The 15,379-nt window shown below is 37.4% G+C and overlaps 1 protein-coding gene across 1 annotated transcript in view; it reads right to left on the reverse strand.

Moving 5' to 3' along the window:
* Positions 1 to 7,403: 7,403 nt before the first annotated feature.
* LOC103350281 (large ribosomal subunit protein eL34-like) overlaps positions 7,404 to 15,379 on the reverse strand; it is a 66,782-nt gene continuing 58,806 nt past the window's right edge. The window contains exon 2 of the mRNA XM_070076793.1: positions 7,404 to 7,843. Within this exon, the coding sequence (XP_069932894.1) occupies positions 7,454 to 7,843 (390 nt within the window). The 3' untranslated portion in view covers positions 7,404 to 7,453. The remainder of the gene's footprint in view (positions 7,844 to 15,379) is intronic.

Below are 15,379 nucleotides of genomic sequence, written 5' to 3' on the forward strand. Positions count from 1 at the left end.
AGGTCCTGGACCTAGGAAATTTGATATAGAAAATAGGCATCACAAGCTGAAACTTTACTCTTGTGGCAAATGCCCACCTCCACCCTAGGCATCCTTACAGTCTTGAATAATGATAGATCATAAAAATTTGAGGCAAAGATCTAGGATGTAGTGTGGCAATCATCTGAGAATATTGTGGAGCACATCATTTTAAAAATATGAATACATTTAAAGGTCCCAGGTCCCAGGCCCAGAAATCACATGTTTAATAATACAGATCAGAAAAACCTGAGTAACAATGAAATGTGTTAAAATGAAAAACCTCTACACTGCTATCTGGAGAAAAGACCTTGAACTCTTTGATTGTGGTAGAGTAGTTTGGACTCAAGAACTATTGACAGCTCTCTAGCACTATGTGCTTTACCTGATTTAGGCTGGTAAGGATACAGTTTAGAATGTCCAAGACTTAACACTGGATATGTTTTCCTTGGTAGACAAAGATAGCAGATTAACTGCTGGGACTCACATGTAAGATTTAACTGAGTGATCAAGGAGTGAAAACCAAGGTTCTTGAAATCTCCAATCAAGGCAGATATATAACAAGCATCATTAGAGGTCTTGGTGAAATGTCTTATTAGAAACCCAATGGGTAAACAGCATTAGTAATGAGATCCTGGCTCAGGCTCAATTCAGCAAATTTCCCCTGTTTATTTGATTTCAAGTCCTAGAACTAGGAACTGGGATACAGAGAATAATAGTAGTGTCTGCATCTCTAAAAAATCTAGGAGAAACATACACAAAATATAGTGGGAATTGGGTATCACAAAAATAATATGTCCCTTCTACATTCCATCTGGGTCTTGCCTCCAGTGCTAGGGCTCCACCTGGGCCCAACCCGGGTCCCTGTGCTCCCTCCCCGCCCTGCGTGCCCACCTCTGTCAAGGCAGCTTCACGCTCTCGGGGGCTCGGGCCCAATGCCTGGGCACCGCGGTCTTAGGGGCCTCCCTCTCCCTAGCAGCAAGGCCCCGTGGGCTCTCCCTTCAGGGTACATCATTTTGTGTTCCTGCCCCTTTGCATCTAGGAAGCAGCTGCCGCGGGGGGGGGGGGGGGGGAGGGGGGCGTGACGCTGCTGATGGGGAGCGAAGGCCAGGTGGGGGTGGAGACCAGGTGGGGGCTGTGAGCACCAGCTGGACGCCGTGCAGAGAGAAACGAGGCTGTAAACTCCAAGATGTCTCAGAATATAACTGAAATAATACTTAAATAGATGGTGAGTAAGATTTGATAAAGGGGAGGTGGGTATAGAAAGCTGAGAAGAGAGCATCCCAGATAGAATAAAAAATTCGAGAAAATGCATAACCATAGAGAGATCTTCTCCTCTTGAGGCAACTACCTGTAGTTCAGTGTATTAGGAGCTCCCTGCTAAAGGGCTGGTGGTCAAAGATGAGGTCAGAGAGGTAAGCAGAGTTCAGGTCATGAATGGTCTTAAATTACATGCTAAGAAACCTAAACCTTTTGGGGGGGGTAGGGTCAGTGGATCCTGGGTAACTAATCCAGTGATTATTTTAGATGTAAGAAGCCATACTAGCATTTCTTTTTTTGTTTTGTGTATTTTTGTTTTTAATCCAGGAGGCAACATTATAGATGAGCAATGTGGTTAGCATAACTAACTATGGTCTCAAGAATTGACCATAACTGCTTTCTTAGGATGGCTAGACAATAGGAAGGAGACTTACTCCCTAACCAGAAAGTGCTTAGTATTAGCAATGGGAGTCAATCTAAAGTTCAAGGATTTAAACTAGATAAGAAACCAGCTGGGGCAGTTTATGGTAGATTCAGCCAACATTTATTGCTATCCAGCCACCATTGTGAAAGTTCTGCTCCTATGGTATCCTTGAAGACAGTTCTGACATGTTTAAAATGAATTCTCTGTGTCCTAATGGTAAATTAATCACATAAGAATGTGTGGGGCAAGAAATGTAGGAGTCAACTACTGAACTTCAGCTCCTTGTGAGGCAAACTTGTTTATGCAAAGCTGTCAGCATTGGGAAAGAAGAACTGTATATCGATTCCTGAAACAAAAATCCAGAATTGGCTTTGGAAAGCCAATTTATTGGAATTGGAAAATACTTACTATAGAAAAAACTATGATTTATGATATAATTCTGAAGTTTGAGGCCATTGAAGCACATGGCTAACATCAAAGAAGTGCATTGATAAAAATAACTGAGATTTCCTGTATATTACTTAACTTTTCTGAGCTTCTATGACCCCATCTATCAAGCGGACATGATAATATCTATTTCATAGTGTTTTTTAAAGCTGTAAATGTGATAATTTTGAAAGCTCCTACAATGCGAGAGAACATAGTAGATAATCAAAATGTTAGTTTCCTTTTCTTAAAAATATTTAATTTCTTTGTTTGAAAGGCTGGGATATGGTGGGAGAGGGAGAAGAGGGGGAGAGAGAAAAAGTCATCTTACATCTGCTGGTTTACTCCATATGTCAGCAACAGTCAGGGGTAGGCCAGGCAGAAGTCAAGAGCTATGAACTCAATTCAAGTCTCCAGAAGGGTGATGGAGACCCAATTACCTGAGCTATCATCTGCTGACTCCCAGGGTATGCAAGAGGGCTAAGGAGCATCCAGCCTCAGGGCTGTATAAGGCCTGTGAAATCTTTTGTTCTGGCCCTGCTAAGACAACTTCAGACACTACTCAAAATTCAATAAATGTGTTGACAAGCTAACTTTTAAGTTGATAATTTTGTGTGGCTCACGGAAAGATGTTATAAATACCCAAATGACCCTTGGTGGAAAAAGTTTGCTTACCTCTCCCAGGAAGCTGGAATCGGAGCAGAGCCAGGACTCAAATCCAGGCATTCTGATGTGGGATGTGGGCATTTCATGCCATGTCTGAATTTCTGTGGCAAACACACACTCCTATTGATTTCCTTTTTATACTTTCTTCTTAATTCAGAATTTTCTAGCTGCTGTAGTTAGTGTAGCCCCTATTTTAGAAGCAATTGAATTTAGATAAGGAAGGAGTGGGAAAGACAGAATAATAGAAAAGAAACTAAGGAACACTCTAAGATAGGAGGCAGGGATCTAGCTAGAGTAGGCTAGGAAGAAGCTAATACAAGGAAACCGTTGGAATGGCCTTTCTGTGTTTGATTGAACATGTACATGTGAATGTAGACAGAACATGCTGAAGTTGAAAATTTTATTTTCTAGTTTGGGCCATGTTATACAGATAATCTATTAAGAAAATTAAAGTGAAATGCATAATTCTAAAGCTGCAATAAAAGCTCCTCTTTTGCATGGCTTTAAATGACTGACTATACTGAATTGCTTTCTCTGATAAGATTGCATTTGTAGTTGATTGCATGTCAAATTAAAAAATCAACTGTATGAGGATGCATAAAAAGAATTCATTTTAAACTATGGTACATCATTCCAGTGAATTTCAAAGTTACAAGGAAATGAATGGGACACTTTATAAGGTGTCAGAAACTCCATTTCTTTTTTCCTTAGAGGGTCTTAGAAGAGATTCTACATTTGTATATTTTGGAGGATGTCATTTTGTATCTCTTAAAACTGAACTAGTTAACCATCTTCCTTAACCCTCCCTGTTTTCTTGGTAGTCTTTGCAAATACACCCCAGTTTATTGAAATCACCTCCAGTTGATCTCTTTAATGTGTCGGCATTTAATGTTTTGGCATTATTTGAAGGTTTGCTTTTGTTTATCTAATCTAAAGAACTTCATTATATGATACAGCAAGAAGGGACTTCCAGGTGGGCAGGCTCTGTGTGTAGACTAGATCTTCCTTTAGGCTTCTACTCTTTCACTCCTCTCTTGCTCTCTGGTCACTCTATTTCTTTGACTCTTAAACTTAATGAATGACTTGATGAACTTTAGCTTTAAAAATCGACCTTTGTTTCCGTAACAAAATGCCCAGGTATTCTTCTTCAGGGCATGGTGTTTGCGCAGATGCCTTCTCTGGTCATTTGTTTCTCTCTTTATCTATAAGAGTACACCTACAATTTTAGTTTCTTAGCAGTTGTGCCACATGTCTCCACCACTTATGGTCTATAGACCCAGAAACCAACACAATGAGCGAGGACAGTACTAGACTGAATTACTTAGTTACAGAGCAGTGACTTATATCTCCCAATCTTTTAGTAGTTTCAACTTCATTATCATAACACACATTTCAGTCATTTCAGCTTTCTTAGTGTGTTCATGTTTTTTCTTGCTTCTTTTCTTTTACCATTGTTGTGACTTGACTGTGAGTTACCTGCCTTGTATGGCTATGTAATAAAAATAATTAAGATGCAGTGAGTGACTACCCAGCTGCAGACTGTATTCTGTGTGTATTAATTTGTATGCATACATATATGTGTATTTATACTCTATTTATTAATGTTTAATCCATATAAAAATCTTATCAGATAAAACTGTTATGAGCCTCATTTTTAACATGAAGAAATTAGAGCTCTGTTAGGCTAAATGACTTATCAAAGGCGGCACAGTTACTAACTTTTAGAATGGGGAATGAGTCCTGCTAAAGACTTGGACTCTTAAACATTATATTGTTAAATTTGTCTAACTTTTTTACAAAATATACTCATATGCCATCTGATCTCCACAGTAACTCTGTAATTATTCCTTTACAAATGATAAAATAGTGGCTTCAAGATATGAATAATATACCACAAATTGCATAGCTAGTAAGATGTAGCACTTGGATATGAACCAAAGTTACTGACTTTTAAATTTAGAACTTTTCCACCAAACCATAGCTGATATTCTAAATTCAAACATCTGGGAATAAACTTGCATCTGATTTAACTACAGATCTCTCTCTCTCTCTCTCTCTCTCTCTCTCTATATATATATATATATATGCATCTATATCTTATTTTTATTGTAATATATATATAATCAGCTGGGTAAATTTTAACTCCTAATTTTGTTAGTATATATTCATAAAAATGTGACAATTTGTTTTTAAAAAACAGTGAAAAATTTGTTATATCCTTAACAAGAGCTATGTTCATTTTTTTGCCTCATTGGAAAGTTGATACTTTTGACATTGACCACTGGAATTTCAATTTAAGGGTAATCCATTTTAACTAGATGGTATATCCCCTCAAAGGCAATGTTGTAGAGAATATTGCTTCATGCAACTCCCTGGTTTCCACATGTCCTGCAAGTCCTTTCACTGAGGGGTGGTAGAGTATTGTAAAAATATGCATTTTTTAACACTTAATAACCTGATGGTGAATGAGGATTCTGCTACTGATTTGGAGCAAATTAATTTCACTTCATTCTGTAAGCCTCAGTGTTTTAATCTGCTAAAAAATAAGTGATTTTTATGACCTTTAGGCTTTATTGCTGTAATTTGCTTTTCACATAGTTGTTAAAGGGGTAGTTCTAAAATACTATCCAAGGGCCAGCACTGTGGTATAGTGGGCTTAGACTCTGCCTGCAGTGCTGGCATCCCATATGGGTGCAGGTTGTGGTCCCGGCTGCTCTTCTTCCTGTCTAGCTCTCTGCTATGGCCTGGGAAAGCAGTAGAGGGTGGCCCAACTGCCATGGGAGACCCAGAAAAGGCTCTTGACTCATGACTTCAGATTGGCTCAGCTCTGGCTGTTGCAGACATCTGAGGAGTGAACCAACAGATGGAAGACCTTTCTGTCTCCCTCTCTCTGTAACTCTACCTTTCAGATAAATAAATAAAATCTTTAAAAAATAAAATAAAATGCTATCCAGATCAAGTCATTAACTTCCTCAAATTCCATTTCTAAACTCTTGTTTCAAGGATAAATTTCAAATTCTTTATCTTAACCTTCAGATCAACTCTTTTTTTCTAGTTTTGTTTCTTTCATAATTTCCTCATCCTCTCTACATTTTAATAGTTATTCTATTCAAGGTCACCTAATTGTTTTTTGTTTATTTGTTTTTAAAGATTTATTTTATCTATTTGAAAGGCAGAGTTACAAAGAGAGACAGAGGGAGAGAGAGACAGATCTTCCATCCACTAGTTTATTCTTCAGTGGCTGCAATGGCTGGGACTGGACCAGGGTAAAGCTATGAGCCAGGAGTTTCTTCCAAGTTTCCTACTTGGGTGCAGGGGACCAAGCACTTGGGCCATCTTCGCTGCTCTCCCAGGTATATTAGCAGGGAGCTGGATAGGAAGGGGAGCACTTTCAGTCTGTGTGCATCTTTATGGAGTGAGTTTATACAGGCAGTATATAGTGAGGTTATGGTATTTTATCAATTCAGCTGACCCGTCTTTTGGTTCGAGAATTTTTACATTCAAGGCTAGTATTGATGGACAAGAACTAAGAATTGTCATTTTGATGATTAGATAATGATTGTACCTGCTCTGTCAGTAAATTTGGTAGTGTCGTGTTTTTTCATGTTTACTTCTAATGCAGGATGCCTTTCAGAATTTCCTGTAAGGCTGGTCTAGTGGTGCTGAAAACTCTTAGTTTTTGCTTATCTGAAACATACTTCATTTATCCTTCCCTTTTCAAGGATAGCTTCTATGGATATGATATTTTTTCTTTTGTTTTTGTTTTTGTTTTTGTTTTCTTTTAAGACCTTGAATATATCATTCCACTTTCCTCTGGCCAGTAGGGTTTCTATGAGAAATCTTATGTTAATCTTTTTGATTTTCCTTTATATGTAACTTGATGCTCTTTTTACTATTTTTAGCATTCTCTTCTTGTCTTTAATTTTTGACACTTTGACTACAGTATGCCTTGGAAAAGATCTTTTTTGGTTGAGTTTGTTTGTGGTTCTTTGAGCTTTTTGTATCTAGATGTCCATGTCTCTTTCAAGCAGGGAAAATTTCAACTATTATTTCATTTATCAGGTTCTCAACACCTTTTTTCCCTTTCCTTCTCCCTCAGGAATATGTATAATATGAATATTTGGTCAATTAATGCTATCTCATATTTTGCATAGGCTTTCTTCATTTCTTTTCATTCTTTCTCTTTATTTTGTCTGGGTTATTTCAAAATTCTTTTCCTTGAGATTAGAAATTCTTCATTCCATTTGGTCCATTCTGTTGTTAAAGCTCTCAATGGTATTTTTATTTCACAGATTAAAGATTTCATCTCCAAAATTTCTATTTCATTCTTCTTAATGAGTTCTAGCTCCTTAGTAATATTTTCATTCAGATCACTCATTGATTTTCTCACTTCTTTAATCTGTCTATCTGCACTCTCTTACATCTCATTGAGTTCCCTTACAATCATTATTTTGAAATCTTTTTTTGTCATTTCATAGATCTCCTCCAGTTCGGGATCTGATTCTGGAAGATTATTGTGTTCTTTTGGAGGTTTCATGTATTCACTGCTTCTATTTCCTCAGTTCCCAGTCAGTCTCCAACCTTCTGCACTCTGGTGTTACATTCACAATTCTTTTTTTTTTTTTTTTTGATTTTTAATTACTTGAAAGTTTCATGTTTTTATTTAGCTTTCTGACTCTGTGCTTGTGCCTTCAACACTTTCACAACAATTTTCTGCTCCTCGATAAGGAAAGCACGCTTGATCCTGTCACGGACACATTTAGCACACATGGAACCACCATAAGCCCTGCTGACGTGCTTTTTGGTTTTAGACAATCTCATCAGGACTTTAGGTCTCACAGCACAAACCCCACGAAGTCTGCCTGGGCACACCCCACATGCAGATTTGGGTGCCTTCCCAACCTTCTTAGTATAAAGGTGAACAATTCTGTTACCAGGAGTTCGGGACAGTCTGGTTTTGTTGGAGGCTGTATTGTAGGAGAGCCTCCGGCGGTACGTCAAACGCTGGACCAATGTGGCTGCCTCTAAGCACCGTCCCGGAAGAGGAAGCTACATTCACAATTCTATTGCAATTTCTTCTTTGATAAACCCTTAAATATTTTCTTATGACTTTCAATCATTTTTATTTTTAAGTTGTATCAATATGTAATACTTATACATTTTTATAGAATACCATGAAATATTTCAACTTATATTCCCCAACCTCCACCATTTGACATTGTAAATCACTCTGCCTCTTCTCTCTTATTTTGCTTAGAAATGTTCTATCTTGGTTTATATTTTCTATCTCTATTTATTCTTTCCCATTCTCTATTTTGGTATTCTTTTCTTTTTAAGACCCTTAAGTTTTGGGGTTCCCTAGGATTTCATTTTACTCTCTGTACACTACCTACTCTGATAATTTCTGTAACTTCAGCTACCATCCACAAACCAATACCTATTGATTTGTTTCTTTAATTCATAGATATCTCAATGGGTTCAAACCAGCTTATAAGCATCTACTGGCCAGTGGAGGGGAAGGCAAAAATAAAAACATAATGGTGGGAAAGCTAATGCCACTATCCTCTTTCAGACCTTCAGCATCTCTGTGTGAGATCTCAACCTTCCCTCTTAACCATTTTCTATATAAGCACCAAAATTACATTTTAGAAAGCAAATTTGATTGTCAATATACTGCTCAAATTCTCAATGATTCTAATTTTTGTTAAGTTAAAAATTAACTCCTTAGTTTACATTCAAATGTGTTCCATTTCTGTACTCTATTCATATTGAGCTACTCTCTGTCCTTTTATTTATTTATTTATTTATTTATTTATTTATTTATTTATTTTGCAGGCAGAGTTAGACAGTGAGAGAGAGAAAGGTCTTCCTTCTGTTGGTTCACCCCCCAGATGGCCGCTAAGGCCGGTGTACTGTGCCGATCTGAAGCCAGGAGCCAGGTGCTTCCTCCTGGTCTTTCATGCAGGTGCAGGGCCCAAGCACTTGGGCCATCCTCCACTGCCTTCCTGGGCCACAGCAGAGAGCTGGACTGGAAGAGGAGCAACTGAGACAGAATCCGGTGCCCCAACAGGGACTAGAACCTGGGGTGCCGGCGCCGCAGGCAGAGGATTAGCCTAGTGATCTGTGGCGCTGGCCACTACTATTTGTCCTTAATTCACTGTTTATTTTATACATTGATGATAGGGGTTAGCTATCTAAGAAAACCTTCCTTTTATACACACTGTATTATCTGAAATTCTTCTTCCTTTTCCATATAACTTATCATAAAGCTGTTAATACATTGTCTGAAATATCAATCATTATTGTCATTATCATCCCAAGAGGGGAGGGATCCTAGTCTGTCAGACATATCAAAGATTTTATAGATCGCTTAATTTAGTTCACATTTTATGTGTGGTCAAATAGATCTAAGAAAAGGAAGATGTTTGTTTACTTTTGCAGATTGTCAAATGAAGCAAATCAAGACACCTAGAACATAACTGAACTGACATTTCCCACTGTTCCAAAGGCCTCTGGCAGTTTTGAGATTATTGTTCCTTCTGACTAATTGGTGGCAGCCGCTGATACTGAGGAAATATTATGTTCAATCTTAGTTCGGCTGAAATTCTTTTCTCCAGTTTACTGGATAATATTGATCAATTCACAAAATTGTTCAAATATTTGGCAATGTTATTTATAGTATCTAGCACAAACCTTGACTCAAAGAAATGCTCTTCTTGTTAGCTTATGTTTGGCCTGTGCTTTTTCAGACCCTAGACTGGGGGGATTCCAGAACCTTGTGATTTTGTTGGTCTAAATAGTAGTTGGTCTTGAAAACTCATAGCAGGGAAATAACATGGGGAAATGTTAAGAGCATATTGTCTTCAGTGTGAGCAGAAGTCGAAAATAGCATACTGCATACAAGTTTCTAGTCCTGCTTGGGAATGCAGCCAACTGAACAAAACATGGCCCTATCCTGGGGCTCTGCCAGCTTTGCTCCCCCATTTTTGGAACAAGTACATCTGAGTCCATGGTCCATAATGTGCTTCCATAAGAGGTTCAGCCATTTTATATTCAATAAGAGTTCCAGCAAGGCCTACAGAGAGGCTAGTTATTCCTGGACCAGGTTCCTGCATCTTGGTACTTAGAGACCCACATAAAAATTTTGTAAGACTGTTTACGTCATTTTGGAAGGAAAGTGCTATCATGCTTCTGTCTTTTTCCTGCCCACCCTGCCTCTTTTAGACTTAACCTTTCTCAATTTGTGCTTGAATATATCAGACTGATACAATCTTCAGTTTGGGACTCAAAATATTTCTGTCCTCTTATGCAGAGTAGTTGAAATTGTATCAAAGAAAATTGGAATTTCATTCATTCTGAGGAAGTAATTTGCATTTACTGACTTTCTGCCCTAATTTCTTATTTGATATTTCTTGTAATCCTTTGAGACAGATATCATTATCTTTTAAAAATAGAGATTAAGCTATTAACTGATGATTTTACTAATTTTAACAAGGTAACAAAAGTAGTGAGCCCCTGAGTAAGATTTTAAACGTAGTTTCATCTAATCTCTTCTTTACTATGAAATCTCTAAATAGCAATATCACCTGTTTTCACTTTATTCAGGGTCTTTGTGTTGTGTTTGTACCCATATTCAGTGAAGAAGTATAGTATGTTCTCCCAGACCCTATTCCTTATTTCTACTCCCCACTCACTCCTGCACCACTATCCCTGCTTCAAAGGTGTCTCTTTTCTACAAATTTTACTTAGGTGAATTTTATGACATTGATCAGGATTTCCCTTAAAATATAACTTTCTGAATAATGTCATACCCAAATTGTCTTTGCATATGAATTGCATAATTTTAAAAATAGGACTAGCTGTCTTTGTTTCGTACTATACAACTGTCTTAGAAAGTCAAAGTCAATACGTGGGTTACAACAAAAGTGTCAGTACCAATTTCATTAGTTTGCCAGTTTGGAGAGTAAATGAAAGAAAGAAAAAGGGAAAGAAGGGGCATGGAGGAAAGAGGGAAAGAGATAGATAGTTGTAGAGGCAGAGAGAAATGAAGTAATTTAAACTGAGAAGATGTGGTTGAGGTCCCTGTCATATGTGACAAGGAATATGTTGCTTAACTTGAAGATACAGATATAAAGAATTTTTACCAGGGTGGGAATTTGCCACAGTAGTTGTATTGCCACCTGGGATGCCCACATCCCAAATTGGAGTGTTAGAGTCCTGGTTTGCCTGATTCTGATCCAACTTACAGCTAATGTCCATCCTGTGAGGCAGCAGATCATGGCTCAAGTACTTTGGTCCGGCCACCTACATGGGAGATCCAGATTGATTTCCTGGACTTCTGGCTGTGGCCTCGCCCAGCCCTGGCCATTGTGGGCATTTGGAGAGTGAGCCAGTGGGTAAAAGATGTTTCTGTTTTATCTTTCCTTCTCTGCTTTTCAAATAATTGAAAGCAAATAAATATAAATTAAAAACAATTTTCCATATTATAAGTGCTAACCATTTATAGATTGTACTAATAACTTTATTCAGCAGTTAAAAATAACAGAATATATATTTTTCTTTCCTGCTTCTGAATATTAAAATTTATGGATTGATTTGAGAGAGAAATAGAGGGTGAATAAGTGAGAGAAAGGGAGAGAAGAGAGAGAATGTTCCAGTCTGCTGGTTCACTCCCTGAATGTCCACCGCAGCTGGGTCCAACCTGAGAATTTGGGAATTCAATTCAGGTCTCCCATGTGGGTAGAAAGGGAACCAACTAATTGAACCATCACCTGCTACCTCCTAGGATATACATCAGCAGGGAGATGGAGTTGGGAGCAGAGTTGGGAATCTAATCCAGTCACTCTTATTTTGGATGTGAGCATTAGCTGACAGCTTAACTATAGACCAAATATAAACCCATTTCTTAATATTTTGCTCTATAAATTTATTAATGTATTTTCCAAAATGTTTTCTACTTGTATGGTTGTTCTGGAGAATCAACTGGGTCTAGGACAGAAGTTGGAGAAAGCAGTCTTATCTGAGGCTGTCATAGCCCTGAATTCAAGAATAGGCATACAATTGCAAAAACTGGAGCACGAGGTAGACAGTTAGAATCTGATAAGCCAAAATTAAGGCGAGTGTTTAAAAGAGGTAACTGAGCAGGCACTACAACCTCAGAAGTAATATTAAGTCTGAGAGCAAGATGAACCAGGTGGAGTGTAGGGCAATGTTTTGGTGTAGGTTTGACTATTTGCAATTGGGTATGTATATATATGGTTACATTCACATAAAATTTTGGGTTATTATGAACACACATTTTATGGATCTTTTCATGTTGACATGTTCCATCTGATCATCAAACTGCTCTTCCAGATATGTCTTATACATTTGAAGGCAGCATTGTCCTGTAGGGATGTAGGGGCTGAATTCACAGCGACCAAAGCTATTTGAGCATTTATATTTTGTTTTTCATGCTTTCTGGAAGCATGAAATTTGCCATGATTTCTGGTTTCAAAATAAGTGTGGCTTAAAAAAACTGATATATGACAGTCTCTCATTTGTTTTCTTTATGAATGAGTTCTACTTTACCTTGGAGAGATACTATCTCAAGAAAGCTCTGTTTTTACTACCTGTGAATATGTATTAATTGGGGTATTGCAGAGAAATAGAACCAGTATGGTGTGTAAGTAAACATATATATTATGAGGAACTGATGCATAAAAATTTGGAAGTAGAGGTCAGCAAATCAAAAATCTATGTTGTGGACCAGCAGTCTGGGACTGCAGAAAAGCCAATAATGTGGATGAAGTCCAAAAGTACACTGCTGGAAAATTCTCTCTTGCTGAGAGAGTGTGATGTTTTGGTTCTATTTAGGCCTTCAACTGATTGCATGAGGCCCACCCATATTGTGGAGAACAGTCTGAACACCCATATTCAAAGTTCAATGATTTACCAAACTGATATGGAAATATAGACACAGCATGTTCTCCCTCATATGTGGAACCTAAAAGAAAAAACTCAATTTGAACACAGAGTAGTGATTACTAGAGGCTGGGGTGGGGGGTTAGATGGAGTTTGGATAATGGGTACCTACAGAGTTAGAGCAAAGGAATTAATTAGTTCTTAGTGTTACACAATAGAGGGAGTGATTATAGTTCATAATAATGCACACACACATATATGTATATATATGGAAAAAATAGAATAAAGGAGTGTTAAAGCTCTAATCATAAAATCAGTGTCAAGGGGAAATGGTGATAACAGTGATCGGATTAGTGCATATTGCATACATGTATTGAAGTGTCATATTATAGCCCCAGAATATGTACAATTACAGTTAATAAACCTTTTTAAACATATAAAATTAGCCATTACAGTATACCGAGTAAACATTTATAATAAGATCCTTCATAGTATGTACTAACATTGCATTTATGTATAGGATTTTGCATGAATTTCAAAATTTTGGACCATAATTTTACCTTTTAAATTAATTTTCCTATGACCTATTTAAAGTATCCTTGTACATACAATGAATAAAAATGGAAAATACAGAAGCAAGTATAAGACAAATCGTTTTACACAGAAAGAATTTCATTACTATTTTTGTAGTTTTATTCCATTCTTCGAATCACATTTATGTAGTTGAATTTATATTACCTGGTACAGTTTGTATCTTGTGTTATCATATTTTCATTACTATGTAAAAATTTATTTATTAAAAACTATAGAAATACTGTATTATCTTATACTTATATAATACTTTATGTAGCCCATCTTGATCATTTAAATTACTGCCAATTTTCTATATTATAAATAATGCTTCAGTGAACATCTACATTTTGACATTTTTGTTTTATATTACATTTCTAGATAATATTATTGAGTTTGAGAAAATGAATATTTTGACAAATGTTGCATTGATTTTAAATAGGCTAATTGGAGCAGCAGATTTAAATTGTTATTGAGGTTCTTTACTCATTACCAATGGACTTTGTATCTTATTACAAAGGAAAAAGATATTTTAAGCATCACTGCAAATAATCAAATCTCTGGAACAAGTTCCTCACATTAATTCATTAGTATTTTTTAAATATTAAGATCAGTTTCCTAGAGTACTACTACTGTGGGGGAGCTTTGTGTGAGATAGTTCCCTTTTTAAAGTTTGTGTGACCAGTTTTAGGGGATGTTTCCATTGCTTGTGCAGTAGACGCTAAGGGACTTAGTGAAGAATATGGTGGTTGTTGTTGAGAGGGCTATAAAACACAGCTAATATCTTTGCTTTATATATAAATGAGCATTTCCTAAACTGAGTCTCCCTTTGTTCTCTGATGGGGTAATTCCAAATATGCAGGTATTTATGAAAGATGGAGTTAGAGGGTCTTCTGTGTCCCCAGATGACAACATAACATACTGTAGCACATGGTAGAAAAAGGAGATATTTGGAAAATATATTGTTTTTAACTATTACTTTAACACACTTATGATATTCAGAGGTTCCCCTAAGAAAAGATGAATCTGAGGCTGAAATCTGATCATCATATTGAATGTTGTTAGCAAGCTTTGGATTAGAGGGTCTCCTTGTTTTTCTTCATTAAAGGGAAGAAAGTAAAGGCTGTAACTTAAAGTCCTTTAGTAGGCTGGGGACAATGGCACAGGAAGCAGCAGTTGTCATAGCATGTATTTGTGAGTTCTAACTAAGTGGAATCCCAATAATTGATATACATTATCATATTGAGTGCTCACAATGGGCCATCCTCCACTGCACTCCCGGGCCACAGCAGAGAGCTGGCCTGGAAGAGGGGCAACTGGGACGGAATCCGGCGCCCGAACCAGGACTAGAAACTGGTGTGCTGGCGCCACGGGCAGAGGATTAGCCTATTGAGCCGTGGCGCTGGCCCACACCTACTTCTGAAACTGGCCTTGGAAAAAACTGACACATATTCCTCTTAAGTACTAGAGAACTGGTAAGAGTGTGCAAATGTAGATAAATATGAAGGAAGGCAATATGAAGTGAATAAACCTTTCAGATTGCTCTTATTTTCTCTGTGAAGTAGGATGTTGGGGTTTTGGGTTTGGAGAAGGAAGAAGCATTATGAAGGAGATGAATATGGAGGTAAAGATGGTTTGGAAATAACAATGATGATTCGAAATAGCAAAAAGTAAGGCAAAAGCGGATCAAATACTCACAAAAGAATGCTGAACAGGCTCAAGTGCTCAGCTGAAGCTGGTGGCTAATGATGCATAGTGCTTTCAGCTACGAAATTTCAGCTACAAAAAACTCCCATGGGGAGAGCTACTGAAGCACTGCAGAGGGATTTCCCAGTAGGAAGTGAAATTCTATACCTCCTTGGCTCCAAATGATTTTGTTGCTAAAAAAAGGGGTGGAGGGATAGATGTTACTGCACTTATAATGGGGTTATGCCCCGATGAACCCATCATAAGTTAAAAATATCGTAAGTGGAAATGCATTTAATACATCTTATCTACTGAATATCATAGTTAAGCAACATAGCACATTGTAGAATATTGGTTGTTTACCCTCATGATCTTGTGGCTGATTGGAGACAGAAACACACACACTCATACACACACACACACACA

Source organism: Oryctolagus cuniculus, chromosome 7 (assembly GCF_964237555.1).
Source record: "Oryctolagus cuniculus chromosome 7, mOryCun1.1, whole genome shotgun sequence".
Lineage (NCBI taxonomy): Eukaryota > Metazoa > Chordata > Mammalia > Lagomorpha > Leporidae > Oryctolagus > Oryctolagus cuniculus.